The sequence below is a fragment of the Salvelinus alpinus genome, chromosome 11, assembly GCF_045679555.1.
Source record: "Salvelinus alpinus chromosome 11, SLU_Salpinus.1, whole genome shotgun sequence".
In the NCBI taxonomy this organism is placed as follows: Eukaryota; Metazoa; Chordata; class Actinopteri; order Salmoniformes; family Salmonidae; genus Salvelinus; species Salvelinus alpinus.
The window spans coordinates 70,231,985-70,254,055 of record NC_092096.1 but is presented as its reverse complement, the minus strand read 5'-3'; the positions used below and the strand labels follow the sequence as shown (position 1 = coordinate 70,254,055).

General features: G+C 42.1%; 1 protein-coding gene across 2 annotated transcripts; it reads right to left on the bottom strand.

Annotated features, from left to right (window-relative positions):
• Positions 1–476: 476 nt before the first annotated feature.
• Positions 477–20,552, bottom strand: LOC139534734 (uncharacterized). Of its 2 annotated transcripts, XM_071334139.1 has the most exons (9): positions 18,597–20,551; positions 18,111–18,468; positions 17,868–18,025; positions 16,436–16,539; positions 16,029–16,089; positions 2,467–2,555; positions 2,254–2,367; positions 1,227–1,309; positions 477–1,100 (listed from the first exon to the last, which is right to left on the bottom strand). In XM_071334139.1, the coding sequence occupies exons 1-9, from the start codon at positions 20,329–20,331 to the stop codon at positions 647–649; spliced, it is 3,156 nt and encodes a 1,051-aa protein (XP_071190240.1). In that variant the 5' UTR covers positions 20,332–20,551; the 3' UTR covers positions 477–646. The 2 variants fall into 2 exon arrangements, with proteins under 2 accessions (XP_071190240.1, XP_071190241.1); XM_071334140.1 differs by lacking the exons at positions 16,029–16,089; positions 16,436–16,539 and having other exon boundaries at positions 18,597–20,552.
• Between the last annotated feature and the right edge of the window lie 1,519 nt (positions 20,553–22,071).

Sequence of the window (22,071 nt, the reverse complement as noted above, 5' to 3'; positions counted from 1 at the left end):
CTAATGAACTTATCCTCTGCAGCAGAGGTGACTCTGGGTCTTCCTTTCCTGTGGCGGTCCTCATGCGTGCCAGTTTCATCATAGCGCTTGATGGTTTTTGTAACTTCACTTGAAGAAACTTTCAAAGTTCTTGAAATGTTCCGAATTGACTGACATTCATGTCTTTAAGTAATGATGGACTGTCGTTTCTCTTTGTTTATTTGAGCTGTTCTTGCCATAATATGGACTAGGTATTTTACCAAATAGGGCAATGTAGAAATGTAGAAAATAGTTTAAAAAATAAACAAAAACCCTTGAATGAGTAGGTGTGTTCAAACTTTTGACTGGTACTATATGTCAATATGTAGCCATTTAGGCACAGGATGGAGAAAGGGTCGGTTGGTTGGTTGGTTGGTTGGTTGGTTGGTTGGTTGGTTGGTTGGTTGGTTAGATGGATGTTTTTGAGTGTGAGCGGGCAAGTAAAAGAAGAGATAAGAGAGATACAAAAATCCATTTTAATACAAATTGAAATTCAAAACATTTAAATACATATTAAACATCATTTACATATTTCTCACTATATTTATATATTTTAAATGCTTTTGATGGTGCAAAACGTGAATGTAGTCCTATACATGTCTGTTCTATTCATTCTGATTCTAGAACTCTACTGCCAGAGGACTTGACCTTTCACCCCTCCCCCCGTGACCCCCAGGGCTCCTTTCACTTCCGGGTCATAGTAGAACCCTGCCGCAGGATCAGAGTTCAGCTGAAACAAGTCCCACGATTGCTGGACAGAGAGGAGGGGGGCGTGTCCTCTCTGATTAGGGGTGGAGTCGATGACACTGACACTGTTGCTATTGGTTATGGTATTGGTGTTTGGAACACTGATGTTGTTGTTGATGATGATGGTGTGAGCACCACCAGTGTGGTGGTTGCTGTTGATGGGACCTGGGAGGTAGGCCCGACCTGAAGCCTGGCGCTGGGGTAGATTGGTGCCCAGGTTGGGGGTGACGTTCTGGGCTAGGTTGATGCCGAGGCCTGGGGGGTGTCTCCAGTTATCCTGCTGCTGCCTATGGATCTTCATATGGGCGTTACGACTCTTTATCTTATAGAACATCCTTGAAGAGAGGGCAGGAGGGAGGGCAAGAAAAAGATGAAGAAAGATTAGTAAAAAAATTACAACATCTGCCCAAAGATCGATATTCAAACTCAGACAGGGTGTGTATAGATAGTTCAAAACTCACTTTCCACACTGCTTACAGGGGAAGCTGGTAGCCAATGACGGGGTTGGTACCACCCGTTCCATAGGTTTAGGGAGGGACGCCATCTGTAAAAGGATATCGGAGTACAATAGAATCTCTCTATTCTCTCTATAAGGAGACATTCTGACCAAGAGCCTCAACACGAGTCAGCAAATCCGAAGATGATCTAGTGAATTAGAACACGACTCAGCCAACCGAATCGTTTCTAGTCATCTCTCCTCCTTCCAGGCTTTTTCATCGTTTAAATTATATGGTGATCGCATCTAAACTTTCATTGTATTACCACGACTACCGGCAAAACAGTTTTCGTCTTTCTATCACCCACGTGGGTATAACCAATGAAGAGATGGCACGTGGGTACCTGCTTATATAAACCAATGAGGAGATGGCACGTGGATACCTGCTTCTATAAACCAATGAGGAGATTGGAGAGGCAGGACTTGCAGCGCGATCTGCGTCAGAAATAGGAACGACATCTATTTTAGCCCTTGGTGTCGCAGACGCTCGTTGGCGCGTGCAAGCAGTGTGGGTGCAATAATTGAATAACATGGATTTCTAAATTTATTTTGCGACGCTCGCGCACGCGACGTGTCCGGTCTGGTCAGCATGTAAGGCTTGACAGCAGAGAGAAAGAGATGGATGGACAGAGGGACAAATAGAAAGAGAGAGAGGAGGGCATGAGAGAGAAAGAGAGAGAGGAGAGCATGAGAGAGAAAGAGAGAGAGGAGAGCATGAGAGAGAAACAGAGAGAGGAGAGCATGAGAGAGAAAGAGAGAGAGGAGAGCATGAGAGAGAAAGAGAGAGAGGAGAGCATGAGAGAGAAACGGAGAGAGGAGAGCATGAGAGAGAATGGGAGGGAGGGAGGGAGGGAGGGAGGGAGGGAGGGAGGGAGGGAGGGAGGGAGGGAGGGAGGGAGGGAGGGAGGGAGGGAGGGAGTTTAGTGAGAGACAAATAGAAAGAGATGAAATGAGACAAAAGAAAATGGTCCCAACAGTGCATTCTTCCTTACACTCGTCTGTTCCTCCATCCCTCGTTCCTCCTCCCTCTGTTTCCTCTGTTTGTCAGGAAGTTTCCTGGACAGATAGTAGAACTCCACACACTGAGACACACACTTAGTCTGCACCTGCAACACACACACAGGCGTGAGTAGTTAACATAAATGCCTTGGTACATACAACAGATGAGGAATCATTACGGAATGATATGAAAGTTGAACTTAAACCATTTGTTGGATGAGAGAGAAGTCTTTGCCGTGGGTCGTCAACGCTTTACTGAACAGAGACCTCTCAGTCTGCTGCCACACATCACTACCTATAGTAGAGAGAGAGAGAGAAAGAGAGACAGAGAGAGACAGAGAGAGAGAGACAGAGAGAGAGAGACAGAGAGAGAGAGACAGAGAGAGACAGAGACAGAGACAGAGACAGAGAGAGAGAGACAGAGAGAGAGAGACAGAGAGAGAGAGACAGAGAGAGAGACAGAGACAGAGAGAGAGAGAGAGAGAGAGAGAGAGAGAGAGAGAGAGAGAGAGAGAGAGAGAGAGAGAGAGAGACAGAGACAGAGAGAGAGAGAGAGAGAGAGAGAGAGAGAGAGAGAGAGAGAGAGAGACAGAGACAGAGACAGAGACAGAGAGACAGAGAGAGAGAGCAGAGAGAGAGAGACAGCCCATTAGAAAGAGAGAGAGAGAGAAAGAATGTATGGTTATTTTGACCCTTGGTTATTGTTGTTACTGTTGTCCCGTTGACAATTTTGATTCTCATTTTTACATTGTAAACAAGCTTTGGCAATATGTACATTGTTACGTCATGCCAATAAAGCAAATTGAATTGAATTGAAAAAAATTGAGAGAGAGAGAGAGAATATTGAAAAGAACAATTCTCTCTAATTACAGTATTAATAGCAGGGTGGTTTGTGTGATGTGTGTGGTTGTTGTGGGTTGGGGTTAGGTCGCATGGAACCTGCTCTGACACACACACACACACACACACTGCACCTTGCGGTCTACTAATAGCCTAATACAGCCTGTATAAAACAGCACTCCTAGTTTAAGTAACGAATAGCAGGGGTGTCTCTGATGAGGTTTCCAGGTTAAACCACGAGGACCTTTTTTTATGTGTTTGGCTGACAACGGTTTGTTCTGTTACTGACAAAGATGAACTGAACTGATCCACTGTATAGTGGGTCTATACTACAGCCCTATATAGTGGGTCTATACTACAGCCCTATATAGTGGGTCTATACTACAGTCCTATATAGTGGGTCTATACTACAGTCCTATATAGTGTCTATACTACAGTCCTATATAGTGGGTCTATAATACAGCCCTATATAGTGGGTCTATACTACAGTCCTATATAGTGGGTCTATACTACAGTCCTATATAGTGGGTCTATACTACAGTCCTATATAGTGGGTCTATACTACAGTCCTATATAGTGGGTCTATACTACAGTCCTATATAGTGGGTCTAAACTACAGCCCTATATAGTGGGTCTATAATACAGTCCTATATAGTGGGTCTATACTACAGTCCTATATAGTGGGTCTATACTACAGTCCTATATAGTGGGTCTATACTACAGTCCTATATAGTGGGTCTATAATACAGTCCTATATAGTGGGTCTGTACTACAGTCCTATATAGTGGGTCTATACTACAGTCCTATATAGTGGGTCTATACTACAGTCCTATATAGTGGGTCTAAACTACAGTCCTATATAGTGGGTCTATACTACAGTCCTATATAGTGGGCCTAGACTACAGTCCTATATAGTGGGTCTATACTACAGTCCTATATAGTGGGTCTATACTACAGTCCTATATAGTGGGTCTATACTACAGTCCTATATAGTGGGTCTATACTACAGTCCTATATAGTGGGCCTAGACTACAGTCATATATAGTGGGTCTATACTACAGTCCGATATAGTGGGTCTATACTACAGTCCTATATAGTGGGTCTATACTACAGTACTATATAGTGGGTCTATATTACAGTCCTATATAGTGGGTCTATACTACAGTCCTATATAGTGGGTCTAAACTACAGTCCTGTATAGTGGGTCTATACTACAGTCCTATATAGTGGGTCTATACTACAGTCCTATATAGGGGGTCTATACTACAGTCCTATATAGTGGGTCTACTACATATAGTGGGTCTATACTACAGTCCTATATAGTGGGTCTATACTACAGTCCTATATAGTGGGTCTATACTACAGTCCTATATAGTGGGTCTATACTACAGTCCTATATAGTGGGTCTTTACTACAGTCCTATATAGTGGGTCTATACTACAGTCCTATATAGTGGGTCTAAAATACAGTCCTATATAGTGGGTCTATACTACAGTCCTATATAGTGGGTCTATACTACAGTCCTATATAGTGGGTCTATACTACAGTCCTATATAGTGGGTCTATAATACAGTCCTATATAGTGGGTCTGTACTACAGTCCTATATAGTGGGTCTATACTACAGTCCTATATAGTGGGTCTATACTACAGTCCTATATAGTGGGTCTAAACTACAGTCCTATATAGTGGGTCTATACTACAGTCCTATATAGTGGGCCTAGACTACAGTCCTATATAGTGGGTCTATACTACAGTCCTATATAGTGGGTCTATACTACAGTCCTATATAGTGGGTCTATACTACAGTCCTATATAGTGGGTCTATACTACAGTCCTATATAGTGGGCCTACACTACAGTCATATATAGTGGGTCTATACTACAGTCCGATATAGTGGGTCTATACTACAGTCCTATATAGTGGGTCTATACTACAGTACTATATAGTGGGTCTATATTACAGTCCTATATAGTGGGTCTATACTACAGTCCTATATAGTGGGTCTAAACTACAGTCCTGTATAGTGGGTCTATACTACAGTCCTATATAGTGGGTCAATAATACAGTCCTATATAGTGGGTCTATACTACAGTCCTATATAGTGGGTCTATACTACAGTACTATATAGTGGGTCTATACTACAGTCCTATATAGTGGGTCTATACTACAGTCCTATATAGTGGGTCTATAATACAGTCCTATATAGTGGGTCTATACTACAGTCCTATATAGTGGGTCTATACTACAGTCCTATATAGTGGGTCTATACTACAGTCCTATATAGTGGGTCTATACTACAGTCCTATATAGTGGGTCTATACTACAGTCCTATATAGTGGGTCTATACTACAGTCCTATATAGTTGGTCTATACTACAGTCCTATATAGTGGGTCTATAATACAGTCCTATATAGTGGGTCTATACTACAGTCCTATATAGTGGGTCTATACTACAGTCCTATATAGTGGGTCTATACTACAGTCCTATATAGTGGGTCTATACTACAGTCCTATATAGTGGGTCTATACTACAGTCCTATATAGTGGGTCTATACTACAGTCCTATATAGTGGGTCTATACTACAGTCATATATAGTGGGTCTATACTACAGTCCTATATAGTGGGTCTATACTACAGTCCTATATAGTGGGTCTATACTACAGTCCTATATAGGGGGTCTATACTACAGTCCTATATAGTGGGTATATACTACAGTACTATATAGTGGGTCTATACTACAGTCCTGTATAGTGGGTCTATACTACAGTCCTATATAGTGGGTCTATACTACAGTCCTATATAGTGGGTCTATACTACAGTCCTATATAGTGGGTCTATACTACAGTCCTATATAGTGGGTCTAAACTACAGTCCTGTATAGTGGGTCTATAATACAGTACTATATAGTGGGTCTAGACTACAGTCCGATATAGTGGGTCTAGACTACAGTCCTATATAGTGGGTCTATACTACAGTCCTATATAGTGGGTCTATACTACAGTCCGATATAGTGGGTCTATACTACAGTCCTATATAGTGGGTCTATACTACAGTACTATATAGTGGGTCTATATTACAGTCCTATATAGTGGGTCTATACTACAGTCCTATATAGTGGGTCTAAACTACAGTCCTATATAGTGGGTCAATAATACAGTCCTATATAGTGGGTCTATACTACAGTCCTATATAGTGGGTCTAGACTACAGTCCGATATAGTGGGTCTAGACTACAGTCCTATATAGTGGGTCTATACTACAGTCCTATATAGTGGGTCTATACTACAGTCCGATATAGTGGGTCTATACTACAGTCCTATATAGTGGGTCTATACTACAGTAATATATAGTGGGTCTAGACTACAGCACTTTATAGTGGGTCTATACTACAGGACTATATAGTGGGTCTATAATACAGTCCTATATAGTGGGTCTATACTACAGTCCTATATAGTGGGTCTATACTACAGTACAGTACTATATAGTGGGTATATACTACAGTACTGTATAATGGGTCTTATACTACAGTACAGTACTGTATAATGGGTCTTATACTACAGTACAGTACTATATAGTGGGTCTAGACTACAGTACTGTATAGTGGTCTAGACTACAGTATTGTATAGTGGGTCTAGACTACAGTACTTTACAGTGGGTCTAAACTACAGTACTATAACAGTATGGTGGGCCTAGACTACAGTACTATATAGTGGGTCTAGACTACAGTACTTTATAGTGGGTCTATACTACAGTCCTATATAGTGGGTCTATACTACAGTCCTATATAGTGGGTCTATAATACAGTCCTATATAGTGGGTCTATACGCCAGTCCTATATAGTGGGTCTATACTACAGTCCTATATAGTGGGTCTATACTACAGTCCTATATAGTGGGTCTATACTACAGTCCTATATAGTGGGTCTATACTACAGTCCTATATAGTGGGTCTATACTACAGTCCTATATAGTGGGTCTATAATACAGTCCTATATAGTGGGTCTATACTACAGTCCTATATAGTGGGTCTATACTACAGTCCTATATAGTGGGTCTATACTAAAGTCCTATATAGTGGGTCTATACTACAGTCCTATATAGTGGGTCTATACTACAGTCCTATATAGTGGGTCTATACTACAGTCCTATATAGTGGGTCTATACTACAGTCCGATATAGTGGGTCTATACTACAGTCCTATATAGTGGGTCTATACTACAGTCCTATATAGTGGGTCTATACTACAGTCCTATATAGTGGGTCTATACTACAGTCCTATATAGGGGGTCTATACTACAGTCCTATATAGTGGGTATATACTACAGTACTATATAGTGGGTCTATACTACAGTCCTGTATAGTGGGTCTATACTACAGTCCTATATAGTGGGTCTATACTACAGTCCTATATAGTGGGTCTATACTACAGTCCTATATAGTGGGTCTATACTACAGTCCTATATAGTGGGTCTAAACTACAGTCCTATATAGGGGGTCTATACTACAGTCCTATATAGTGGGTCTATACTACAGTCCGATATAGTGGGTCTATACTACAGTCCTATATAGTGGGTCTATACTACAGTACTATATAGTGGGTCTATATTACAGTCCTATATAGTGGGTCTATACTACAGTCCTATATAGTGGGTCTAAACTACAGTCCTATATAGTGGGTCAATAATACAGTCCTATATAGTGGGTCTATACTACAGTCCTATATAGTGGGTCTAGACTACAGTCCGATATAGTGGGTCTAGACTACAGTCCTATATAGTGGGTCTATACTACAGTCCTATATAGTGGGTCTATACTACAGTCCGATATAGTGGGTCTATACTACAGTCCTATATAGTGGGTCTATACTACAGTAATATATAGTGGGTCTAGACTACAGCACTTTATAGTGGGTCTATACTACAGGACTATATAGTGGGTCTATAATACAGTCCTATATAGTGGGTCTATACTACAGTCCTATATAGTGGGTCTATACTACAGTACAGTACTATATAGTGGGTATATACTACAGTACTGTATAATGGGTCTTATACTACAGTACAGTACTGTATAATGGGTCTTATACTACAGTACAGTACTATATAGTGGGTCTAGACTACAGTACTGTATAGTGGTCTAGACTACAGTATTGTATAGTGGGTCTAGACTACAGTACTTTACAGTGGGTCTAAACTACAGTACTATAACAGTATGGTGGGCCTAGACTACAGTACTATATAGTGGGTCTAGACTACAGTACTTTATAGTGGGTCTATACTACACGACTTTATAGTGGGTCTATACTACAGTACTATATAGTGGGTCTAGACTACAGCACTTTATAGTGGGTCTATACTACAGTACTATATAGTGGGTCTAGAATACAGCACTTTATAGTGGGTCTATACTACAGGACTTTATAGTGGGTCTATACTACAGGACTTTATAGTGGGTCTATACTACAGTACTATATAGTGGGTCTAGACTACAGTACTGTGTTGTGGGTATTTACTACAGTACTGTATAGTGGGCCTAGACTACAGTACTTTACAGCGGGTCTAGACTACAGTATCATATAGTGGGTCTATACTGCAGTACTATATAGTGGGTCTATACTACAGTACTGTTTTGTGGGTCTATACTACAGTACTTTATAGTGGGCCTATACTACCGTACTGTATAGTGGGTCTATACTACAGTTCAGTACTGTATAGTGGGACTATACTACAGTACTGTATAGTGGGTCTAGACTACAGTACTATACACAGTTGAAGTCAGAAATGTACATACACTTAGGTTGTAGTCATCAATTAAAACTCATTTTCAACCACTCCACAAATGTATTGTTCACAAACTATAGTTTTGGCAAGTCGGTTAGGACATCTACTTTGTGCATGACATAAGTAATTTTTCCAACAATTCTTTACAGACAGATTATTTCACTTATAATTCGCTGTATCACAATTCCAGTGGGTCAGAAGTTTACATACACTAAGTTGACTGTGCCTTTAAACAGCTTGGAAAATTCCAGAAAATGATGTCATGGCTTTAGAAGCTTCTGATACGATAATTATCATTTGAGTCAGTTGGAGGTGTACCTGTGGATGTATTTCAAGGCCTACCTTCAAGCTCAGTGCCTCTTTGCTTGACATCATGGGGAACTCAAAAGAAATCAGCCAAGACCTCAGAAAAAAAATTGTAGACCTCCACAAATCTGGTTCATCCTTGGGAGCAATTTCCAAACATCGGAAGGTACCACGTTCATCTGTACAAACAATAGTACGCAAGTATAAACACCATGGGACCACGCAGCCGTCATACCGCTCAGGAAGGAGATGCGTTCTGTCTCATAGAGATTAACGTACTTTGGTGCGAAAAGTGCAAATCAATCCCAGAACAACAGCAAAGGACCGTGGAAAGATAATGGAGGAAACAGGTACAAAAGTATCTATATCTACAGTAAAATGAGTCCTATATCAACATAACCTGAAAGGCCGCTCAGCGAGGAAGAAGCCACTGCTCCAAAACCGCCATAAAAAAAGCCAGACTAGGGTTTGCAAATGCACAAGGGGACAAAGATCGTACTTTTTGGAGAAATGTCCTCTGGTCTGAAGAAACAAAAATAGAACTGTTTGGCCATAATGACCATCGTTATGTTTGGAGGAAAAAGGGGGATGCTTGCAAGCCGAAGAACACCATCCCAACCGTGAAGCACGGGGGTGGCAGCATCATGTTGTGGGGGTGCATTGCCTCAGGAGGGACTGGTGCACTTCACAAAATAGATGGCATCATGAGGCAGGAAAATTATGTGGATATATTGAAGCAGCATCTCAAGACATCAGTCAGGAAGTTAAAGCTTGGTCGCAAATGGGTCTTCCAAATGGACAATGACCCCAAACATACTTCCAAAGTTGTGGCAAAATGGCTTAAAATTAAGGACAACAAAGTCAAGGTATTGGAGTGGCCATCACAAAGCCCTGAACTCAATTCTATAGAACATTTGTGGGCAGAACTGAAAAAGTGTGTGCGAGCAAGGAGGCCTACAAACCTGACTCAGTTACACCAGCTCTGTCAGGAGGAATGGGCCAAAATTCATCCAACTTATTGTGGGAAGCTTGTGGAAGGCTACCCGAAACGTTTGACCCAAGTTAAACAATTTAAAGGCAATGCTACCAAATACTAATTGAGTGTATGTAAACTTCTGACCCACTGGGAATGTGATGAAAGAAATAAAAGCTGAAATAAATCATTCTCTCTACTATTATTCTGACATTTCATATTCTTAAAATAAAGTGGTGATGCTAACTGACCGAAGACAGGGAATTTTTACTCGGATTAAATGTCAGGAAATGTGAAAAACTGAGTTTAAATGTATTTGGCTAAGGTGTATGTAAACTTCTGACTTCAACTGTAGTGGGTTTTGACTACAGTACTGTATAGTAGTTCTGTACTACAGTACTGTATAGTGGGTCTATACTACAGTACTGCTTTGTGGGTATATACTACAGTACTGTTTAGTGGGTAAATACTACAGTACTGTATAGTAGTTCTGTACTACAGTACTGTATAGTGGGTATATACTACTGTACAGTACTGTATAGTGGGTCTATACTACAGTACAGTACTGTATAGTGGGTATATACTACAGCAATGTATAGTGGGTCTATACTACAGTACTATATAGTGGGTCTATTCTACAGTACAGTACTGTATAATAGTCTATACTACAGTACTGGATAATGGGTATATACTACAGTACAGTACTATATAGTGGGTCTATACTATAGTACTGTATAGTAGTTCTGTACTACAGTACTGTATAGCGGGTATATACTACAGTACAGTACTGTATAATAGTCTATACTACACAACTGTATAGTGGGTATATACTACAGTACAGTACCGTATAGTGGGTATATACTACAGTACTATATAGTGGGTTTATACTACAGTACTGTATAGGGGGTCTATACTACAGTACTATATAGTGGGTCTATACTACAGTACTACATAGTTGGCCTAGACTACAGTACTATATAGTGGGTCTGTACTACAGTACTATATAGTGGGCCTAGACTACAGTACTATATAGTGGGTCTATACTACAGTCCTATATAGTGGGTCTATACTACAGTCCTATATAGTGGGTCTAAACTACAGTCCTGTATAGTGGGTCTATAATACAGTACTATATAGTGGGTCTAGACTACAGTCCGATATAGTGGGTCTAGACTACAGTCCTATATAGTGGGTCTATACTACAGTCCTATATAGTGGGTCTATACTACAGTCCGATATAGTGGGTCTATACTAAAGTCCTATATAGTGGGTCTATACTACAGTACTATATAGTGGGTCTATATTACAGTCCTATATAGTGGGTCTATACTACAGTCCTATATAGTGGGTCTAAACTACAGTCCTATATAGTGGGTCAATAATACAGTCCTATATAGTGGGTCTATACTACAGTCCTATATAGTGGGTCTAGACTACAGTCCGATATAGTGGGTCTAGACTACAGTCCTATATAGTGGGTCTATACTACAGTCCTATATAGTGGGTCTATACTACAGTCCGATATAGTGGGTCTATACTACAGTCCTATATAGTGGGTCTATACTACAGTAATATATAGTGGGTCTAGACTACAGCACTTTATAGTGGGTCTATACTACAGGACTATATAGTGGGTCTATAATACAGTCCTATATAGTGGGTCTATACTACAGTCCTATATAGTGGGTCTATACTACAGTACAGTACTATATAGTGGGTATATACTACAGTACTGTATAATGGGTCTTATACTACAGTACAGTACTATATAGTGGGTATATACTACAGTCCTATATAGTGGGTCTATACTACAGTACTATATAGTGGGTCTAGACTACAGTACTGTATAGTGGTCTAGACTACAGTATTGTATAGTGGGTCTAGACTACAGTACTTTACAGTGGGTCTAAACTACAGTACTATAACAGTATGGTGGGCCTAGACTACAGTACTATATAGTGGGTCTAGACTACAGTACTTTATAGTGGGTCTATACTACACGACTTTATAGTGGGTCTATACTACAGTACTATATAGTGGGTCTAGACTACAGCACTTTATAGTGGGTCTATACTACAGTACTATATAGTGGGTCTAGAATACAGCACTTTATAGTGGGTCTATACTACAGGACTTTATAGTGGGTCTATACTACAGGACTTTATAGTGGGTCTATACTACAGTACTATATAGTGGGTCTAGACTACAGTACTGTGTTGTGGGTATTTACTACAGTACTGTATAGTGGGCCTAGACTACAGTACTTTACAGCGGGTCTAGACTACAGTATCATATAGTGGGTCTATACTGCAGTACTATATAGTGGGTCTATACTACAGTACTGTTTTGTGGGTCTATACTACAGTACTTTATAGTGGGCCTATACTACCGTACTGTATAGTGGGTCTATACTACAGTTCAGTACTGTATAGTGGGACTATACTACAGTACTGTATAGTGGGTCTAGACTACAGTACTATACACAGTTGAAGTCAGAAATGTACATACACTTAGGTTGTAGTCATCAATTAAAACTCATTTTCAACCACTCCACAAATGTATTGTTAACAAACTATAGTTTTGGCAAGTCGGTTAGGACATCTACTTTGTGCATGACATAAGTAATTTTTCCAACAATTCTTTACAGACAGATTATTTCACTTATAATTCGCTGTATCACAATTCCAGTGGGTCAGAAGTTTACATACACTAAGTTGACTGTGCCTTTAAACAGCTTGGAAAATTCCAGAAAATGATGTCATGGCTTTAGAAGCTTCTGATACGATAATTATCATTTGAGTCAGTTGGAGGTGTACCTGTGGATGTATTTCAAGGCCTACCTTCAAGCTCAGTGCCTCTTTGCTTGACATCATGGGGAACTCAAAAGAAATCAGCCAAGACCTCAGAAAAAAAATTGTAGACCTCCACAAATCTGGTTCATCCTTGGGAGCAATTTCCAAACATCGGAAGGTACCACGTTCATCTGTACAAACAATAGTACGCAAGTATAAACACCATGGGACCACGCAGCCGTCATACCGCTCAGGAAGGAGATGCGTTCTGTCTCATAGAGATTAACGTACTTTGGTGCGAAAAGTGCAAATCAATCCCAGAACAACAGCAAAGGACCGTGGAAAGATAATGGAGGAAACAGGTACAAAAGTATCTATATCTACAGTAAAATGAGTCCTATATCAACATAACCTGAAAGGCCGCTCAGCGAGGAAGAAGCCACTGCTCCAAAACCGCCATAAAAAAAGCCAGACTAGGGTTTGCAAATGCACAAGGGGACAAAGATCGTACTTTTTGGAGAAATGTCCTCTGGTCTGAAGAAACAAAAATAGAACTGTTTGGCCATAATGACCATCGTTATGTTTGGAGGAAAAAGGGGGATGCTTGCAAGCCGAAGAACACCATCCCAACCGTGAAGCACGGGGGTGGCAGCATCATGTTGTGGGGGTGCATTGCCTCAGGAGGGACTGGTGCACTTCACAAAATAGATGGCATCATGAGGCAGGAAAATTATGTGGATATATTGAAGCAGCATCTCAAGACATCAGTCAGGAAGTTAAAGCTTGGTCGCAAATGGGTCTTCCAAATGGACAATGACCCCAAACATACTTCCAAAGTTGTGGCAAAATGGCTTAAAATTAAGGACAACAAAGTCAAGGTATTGGAGTGGCCATCACAAAGCCCTGAACTCAATTCTATAGAACATTTGTGGGCAGAACTGAAAAAGTGTGTGCGAGCAAGGAGGCCTACAAACCTGACTCAGTTACACCAGCTCTGTCAGGAGGAATGGGCCAAAATTCATCCAACTTATTGTGGGAAGCTTGTGGAAGGCTACCCGAAACGTTTGACCCAAGTTAAACAATTTAAAGGCAATGCTACCAAATACTAATTGAGTGTATGTAAACTTCTGACCCACTGGGAATGTGATGAAAGAAATAAAAGCTGAAATAAATCATTCTCTCTACTATTATTCTGACATTTCATATTCTTAAAATAAAGTGGTGATGCTAACTGACCGAAGACAGGGAATTTTTACTCGGATTAAATGTCAGGAAATGTGAAAAACTGAGTTTAAATGTATTTGGCTAAGGTGTATGTAAACTTCTGACTTCAACTGTAGTGGGTTTTGACTACAGTACTGTATAGTAGTTCTGTACTACAGTACTGTATAGTGGGTCTATACTACAGTACTGCTTTGTGGGTATATACTACAGTACTGTTTAGTGGGTAAATACTACAGTACTGTATAGTAGTTCTGTACTACAGTACTGTATAGTGGGTATATACTACTGTACAGTACTGTATAGTGGGTCTATACTACAGTACAGTACTGTATAGTGGGTATATACTACAGCAATGTATAGTGGGTCTATACTACAGTACTATATAGTGGGTCTATTCTACAGTACAGTACTGTATAATAGTCTATACTACAGTACTGGATAATGGGTATATACTACAGTACAGTACTATATAGTGGGTCTATACTATAGTACTGTATAGTAGTTCTGTACTACAGTACTGTATAGCGGGTATATACTACAGTACAGTACTGTATAATAGTCTATACTACACAACTGTATAGTGGGTATATACTACAGTACAGTACCGTATAGTGGGTATATACTACAGTACTATATAGTGGGTTTATACTACAGTACTGTATAGGGGGTCTATACTACAGTACTATATAGTGGGTCTATACTACAGTACTACATAGTTGGCCTAGACTACAGTACTATATAGTGGGTCTGTACTACAGTACTATATAGTGGGCCTAGACTACAGTACTATATAGTGGGTCTATACTACAGTACTGTATAGTGGGTATATACTTCTGTACTGTATAGTGGGTATATACTACAGTACTGTATAGTGGGTCTATTCTACAGTACTGTATAGTGGGTCTATAATACAGTACTGTTAAGTGGGTCTATACTACAGTACTGTTAAGTGGGTCTATACTTCAGTACTGTATAGTGGGTCTATTCTACAGTTCTGTTACGTGGGTCTATACTACAGTACCATATATTGGGTCTATACTACAGTTCTGTTAAGTGGGTCTATACTACAGTCCTATATAGTGGGTCTAGACTACAGTACAGTACTGTTTAGTGGGTCTATACTACAGTCCTATATAGTGGGTCTATACTACAGTCCTATATAGTGGGTCTAGACTACAGTACTGTTTAGTGGGTCTGTACTACAGTCCTATATAGTGGGTCTATACTACAGTCCTATATAGTGGGTCTATACTACAGTCCTATATAGTGGGTCTAGACTACAGTACTGTTTAGTGGGTCTATACTACAGTCCTATATAGTGGGTCTATACTACAGTCCTATATAGTGGGTCTATACTACAGTCCTATATAGTGGGTCTATACTACAGTCCTATATAGTGGGTCTATACTACAGTCCTATATAGTGGGTCTATACTACAGTCCTATATAGTGGGTCTATACTACAGTCCTATATAGTGGGTCTATACTACAGTCCTATATAGTGGGTCTATACTACAGTCCTATATAGTGGGTCTATATTACAGTTCTGTTAAGTGGGTCTATACTACAGTACTATATAGTGGGCCTAGACTACAGTACTATATAGTGGGTCTATACTACAGTACTGTATAGTGGGTATATAGTACAGTACTGAAAGCATGGAGGTCATGAAACAGGTGACCTCTGTGACTACCTGTCTAGTCAGGAAGCAACTCGAAGGTGAACTGACTGACAGTAAGCTTACACACGTCATATTTTACTTAGCGTTGGAGGAATCAGCAGAGAAGGCATGGGCTATGTTGATGAGTGGAGATGTATAGGTTAAAGGTTAGGGATGAAGGGGTCAAGGGTTACCAGCGTAATGGTAGTCTACTGCTGTTGATGGGTTCGAGAAGAACAATCTCTCCAACGTGGCCTGGGAGAGAGGGATGACAGAGGAAGAAAGAAAGATGAAATATAGGAAAATAGAAATGAGGAACAGAGTGATCTTTGAACCAAAATAAACTAAATAAACTATAATACATAAGTGAATGAATGAACGAATAAATGAATAAATGAATGAATAAATAAATGAATTAATGAAAGAATGAATGAATGAATGAATGAATTAATAAATAAATGAATAAATGAATGAATAAATGAATGAATTAATTAATGAAAGAATGAATGAATGAATTAATGGATTAATGAATTAATAAATAAATGAATAAATGAATGAACGAATAAATGAATGAATGAAAGAATGGTTCCTCCCTCCTCACCAGTGTATCTCCATGACAACGGTAGAGACAGTGTAGAGCCAGCTCTGTGTTGCTGCCCCCTCCTGGTAGACAGCTAGAACTACACAAAGACAACACTGCCTCCACTGAGAATGGGAGAGCGGAAGAATCAAAGTGTGAATGAAAAATACCACAGTAGGGTTTTAATCTCGGATCAGCCTGAGACTCATTCAGGATAAAATATAGACCCCTCAAACTCAACTCTGGACCAGGAAGCCAGTTCCACTGGTTTGGTAATTGTTCCCTTTCTAATCAGGGACTGAATTAGACCTGGGACACCAGGTGGGTGATTCTCCTCTAATCAGGGACTGATTTAGACCTGGGACACCAGGTGGGTGATTCCCCTCTAATCAGGGACTGGTTTAGACTTGGGACACCAGGTGGGTGATTCCCCTCTAATCAGGGACTGATTTAGACCTGGGACACCAGGTGGGTGATTCCCCTCTAATCAGGGACTGATTTAGACCTGGGACACCAGGTGGGTGATTCCCCTCTAATCAGGGACTGATTTAGACCTGGGACACCAGGTGGGTGATTCCCCTCTAATCAGGGACTGATTTAGACCTGGGACACCAGGTGGGTGATTCCCCTCTAATCAGGGACTGATTTAGACCTGGGACACCAGGTGGGTGCAATTCATTATCAGGTAGAAGATAAAACCAGCAGGTTCTGGACCTTATAGAGTTGAATACCCCTGACATAGACCATGGACCTCGTAGAGTTGAATACCCCTGACATTGACCATGGACCTCATAGAGTTGAATACCTCTGACATAGACCATGGACCTCATAGAGTTGAATACCTCTGACATAGACCATGGACCTCATAGAGTTGAATACCTCTGACATAGACCATGGACCTCATAGAGTTGAATACCCCTGACATAGACCATGGACCTTGTAGAGTTGAATACCCCTGACATAGACCATATTGATGTCGCTTTTCCAAGACTTTCAGGTACATGTTAAGGAAGTAGAGTTGAATGTTAAGGAAGTAGAGTTGAATGTTAAGGAAGTAGAGTTGAATGTTAAGGAAGTAGAGTTGAATGTTAAGGAACTAGAGTTGAATGTTAAGGAAGTAGAGTTGAATGTTAAGGAAGTAGGGTTGAATGTTAAGGAAGTAGAGTTGAATGTTAAGGAAGTAGAGTTGAATGTTAAGGAAGTAGGGTTGAATGTTAAGGAAGTAGGGTTGAATGTTAAGGAAGTAGAGTTGACTGTTAAGGAAGTAGAGTTGACTGTTACGGAAGTAGAGTTGACTGTTAAGGAAGTATAGTTGAATGTTAAGGAAGTAGGGTTGAATGTTAAGGAAGTAGGGTTGAATGTTAAGGAAGTAGGGTTGAATGTTAAGGAAGTAGAGTTGAATGTTAAGGAAGTAGAGTTGAATGTTAAGGAAGTAGAGTTGAATGGTTCTTACCTTTTCCCTGAATTACAGAACTCCTCTGAAGCTCCTCCCAAGGTTTCCAGAGCAACTCCTCATTGGATGATGATCCTTCTGGCCATGCCCCTGACCCCTCCTCCCTCTCTAGACAACATGGCAGCTCAGCCTGGAATCCTCGACCCACGTTGATACACCTGGGAGAATGAATCAATGAATGAACAAAAGAACAAACAATAGAAGATCACAATCGAATCCATTACTCTGTCCATCCATACTCACGGAAGTAAAAAAGATCCCTTCTCCTCTTCAGTCATCCTTCCCATCCCTCGTTCCCCAGCTGAAGGGGGGACGAGGGAGGAGAGAAGCCCCGTTCCCCTGCGTCGGGGGTTCAGCATAGGTAGAGGGGTGTAGTGGAGCCCTCTCCCAATCCGCTCCACTCCCCTCTGCCCTCCTCCTCCTCTTCCTCTTCCTCTAGGAGACTGGAGCGGACTAGGGAAGGGAGTACCTCTAAACACCACTAGGGGTGCTGCTCCATGCTGTGGCAGTCCACTGGGGGGCTGGGATAGAAGAGAGGATAGGTGAAGGGGTGAGGCAGAGACAACGGTGGATTGTACCGGAGTTTGAAGACTATAGTGACCTGCGAGCAGAAGAGAGGGGGGGGGGAGAAGCAACATAATCAATGGGAGGAAGGTAAAGGAGGAGACTGGAGAGAACACAAGTTAGAACATTTTGGATTTTGGAATACACTAACACACAGCACCATACCTGTATTATTCTCATAGTCCTGGTGAACATGTCTCTGAGTGAACACTGCCTCCTGGCAGTATACATGGCCGGCGCTTGAGGGGTTGCCGTCGACGACACCCTCTTCACCTGACTGCTGCGGCCAATGACAGGGTGGGAGCTTCCACATGACGGTGGAGGGGTGGGAAGTGTGGAGTGGCTGGTGAAAGGAGGGGTAAAACTGGACTGTTCCACTACAATCCCCCCCTGGGGTCTGGGTGAGTTCAACTGTCCCGAGAGAAGGGGTCGTGGTGAGTTTGGGAGGGGGGAGAGGGGAGGGGGGAGGGCTAAGGAGCAGGGGGAAGGGGTGAGGAGGAGGAGGGAGAGTGGAAGAGTCTGTGAGGGAATTGTAAGCACTCGTTTTGATCCATCCTGTGCTTTGCCCTCCCGAACCGAATCCTAAAACCCCACTTCCGGAAATCCCATTCGGAATTCTGTTGCCGGCGACGTTGCGTCTGACGAAGAACGCCTCTGAAAAGGAGTCCAGTTTTTGCCGGTACACCCCAACGCCACCACCACTAGGGCCACTTGCTGCCTGGGAATAGGAGTACAGAGATGCCCAATCCTTGGGGTACCCCCCTCCCTTCTCACTGCCTTCCCAAGCCACAGAACCCTGATCTGGGGGAGAGGGACTCACCCAAAACCCAGGCTTGAACTGGGCCTCTGGAGGATCCAGGTTGGACCTTTTATCCCCAAAATCATCACATTCTCCTCCGAAATCATCAACCCTTCTCAAATTATTCCTCTTTCCTGTATCATCAAAGATATCACTACCATTATAGAGATGATCAGCTCTATTGTTTCCACCATCATGGCTACCGGTAGTGGTGTCTCTATAACCACTGCTACCATCTCGCCTCTCCTCACACACATCATCTCTGCTGTAGAACACATCATCCCTGTTACTACAGACTTCATCCGTTCTTTGAAAGACGTCATTCCTGCTATCATCCATTCTGTAAAAGACCTCATCCCTAGTGTTAGAGCCCTCGTCCGTTTTCTCCTCACACCCCTGATCTCTACTGTTGCTGTAGAAAACATCATCCCTACTGCTGTTACAGCCTTCATCCGTTCTGTAAAAGACATCATCCCTTTTACAGTCCTCATCTATTCTGTGGTAAATATCACCACCACTACCGCTGGCGCTGCTGTCATCGCCATCGCAGTCCTCATCCCTCTGGCTAGCATAGGCAAGGCTCTGACTTTCAAAATGGCTGCCGAAATCATCCCCTTGACCTAGAACATCATCCGCAACCCCCCTATTACGGTAGCTAGCTTTCTGCGCACCAAAACAAACATCTCTACCATCAACATCACTACAGTTATCATCTCCGCTATGTCCACGAACCTCTACACAACCTCCTCTTCCACCCCCCCCACCCCTGTAGCTGTCTCTGCTCCCCCTATAATAGGGGCTTGAATCGGGGAGAGTGGTCCTGGGTGCTGCCTCTATTCCAGTTCCTCCATATTGCTCCAGGGGAGTCTGGAGCTCCAGGGGGTGGTGGCAAGATGTCTGGCCCAGACCGGGACTCCCGATGCTGGGGTGGAAGTGGTGGGAGAGCTGGGTGTGATGCTGGAAGCATGGGTCCTGGTAAGGCTGGGGAGTTGGCGGTCGGAGGGGTATTTTCTCAGCCATAGGGTAGTCTCTGGTCTCTCTGAGTGTGTTCTGTGCTGGGATAGAGGGACCTCTAGTGGTTAAGATTGCAGGAGCAGACATGGTGGTTCCTAATTACTAGAAAAAAAAGGGAAAGGACACTAGAAAATAGGGAGGAAGGGATGGACAGAGAGGGAGGGATGGAGAGAGAGGAGAGAGAAGGGAGGAGAGAGAAGGGAGGAGAGAGAAGAGAGAAGAGAGGAGAGAGAAGGGAGGAGAGAAGTAAGGAGAGAGAAGAGAGGAGAGAGAAGGGAGGAGAGAGAAGGGAGGAGAGAGAAGGGAGGAGAGAGGAGAGAGGAGAGAGAAGGAGAGAGAGAGAGGAGAGAGGAGAGAGGAGAGAGAAGTGAAGAGAAGGGAGGAGAGAGAAGGGAGGAGAGAGAAGGGAGGAGAGAGAAGTGAAGAGATTGGAGGAGAGAGAAGAGAGAAGAGAGGAGAGAGGAGAGAGGAGAGAGGAGAGAGGAGAGAGAAGTGAAGAGATTGGAGGAGAGGAGAGAGGAGAGAGAAGTGAAGAGATTGGAGGAGAGAAGGGAGCAGAATGCAGAACATTAGCGTCATCTCTCTGATCTAAACATATTAATCTGTTGCCCTGATGTAGAAACGTACCTGGAGAAGCAGGAGAACCTAGAGAACCTTCACTAGTGAGAAAACATAGTGTGACTCAAGTAGTTAAAACTTAGTGGCAAACAAATCTCACAAACTGAAACTGGCCTTTAGATACAGGACCATTATATCTGTTCAATGCACAAGTCTCTCTCTCTTTTTTTTCTCTCTCTCTCTGTCTCTCTCTCTCTCTCTCTCTTTTTCTCTCTCTCTCTGTCTCTGCCTCTCTCTCTCTCTCCTCTCTCTCTCTCTCTCTCTCTCTCCTTCTCTCTCTTTGTTTCACGCTGTCTGTTGTAATTAGGTCATGTTAAGACTGTATGACTCAGAGAAAGATTATACGTTTCTCACAGGAAGACGTTGTTGTTACCATCTTCTATGTATTTCCTCCTCTCTCTCTCTCTCTCTCTTCTCTTTCTCTCTCTCTCTCTCTCTCTCTCTCTCTCTCTCTCTCTCTCTCTCTCTCTCTCTCTCTCTCTCTCTCTCTCTCTCTCTCTCTCTCTCTCTCTCTCTCTCTCTCTCTCTCTCTCTCGCTCTCTCTCTCTCTCGACATGATCGACAAAAAACAAGGTCTCAAAATATATCACACTGTCACAAACAAACATATTCTGATCGTGTACGCTTATACACACACGCACAAACAAACATATTCTGATCGTGTACGCTTATACACACACAAACAAACAAACTTATCGTGTACGCTTATACACACACAGGTGTCAGGATCAAAAGGTAACAGAGACACTCCCCCATCCTCCCTCCTCCTCCCCTCACTCAATGAAAACCACATCCTCAGGAAACATAGTTACGGTCTCCCTCTCTATCTTTATCTCTATCACCGTTGATCTATCTTTATCTCTCACTGTTCCTTCCTTCCTCTCTCTCTCTCCTCACTTTCTCTCTCTCCTCTCTCTCTCTCTCCTCACTTTCTCTCTCTCTCTCTCCTCTCTTTCTCTCTCTCTCTCTCTCCTCTCTTTCTCTCTCTCTCTCTCCTCAATTTCTCTCTCTCTCTCTCTCCTCACTTTCTCGCTCTCTCTCCTCACTTTCTCTCTCTCTCTCTCCTCACTTTCTCTCTCTCTCTCCTCACTTTCTCTCTCTCTCTCTCCTCACTTTCTCTCTCTCTCTCCTCTCTTTCTCTTATCCTCTCCTCTCTTTCTCTCTCTCTCCTCTCTTTCTCTTATCCTCTCCCCCTCTCCTCTCCCTCTC

Excerpts from the sequence above, each read along its gene's own strand:
- LOC139534734 (XM_071334139.1), bottom strand. The coding sequence starts at position 20,331 with ATGTCTGCTCCTGCAATCTTAACCACTAGAGGTCCCTCTATCCCAGCA. Across the intron at positions 16,540-17,867 it reads TTCTGTAATTCAGGGAAAAG|TGGAGGCAGTGTTGTCTTTG; the intron begins GTAAGAACCATT and ends TCCCATTCTCAG. Across the intron at positions 2,368-2,466 it reads TCTCTCTCATCCAACAAATG|GTGCAGACTAAGTGTGTGTC; the intron begins GTTTAAGTTCAA and ends TGTGTGTTGCAG.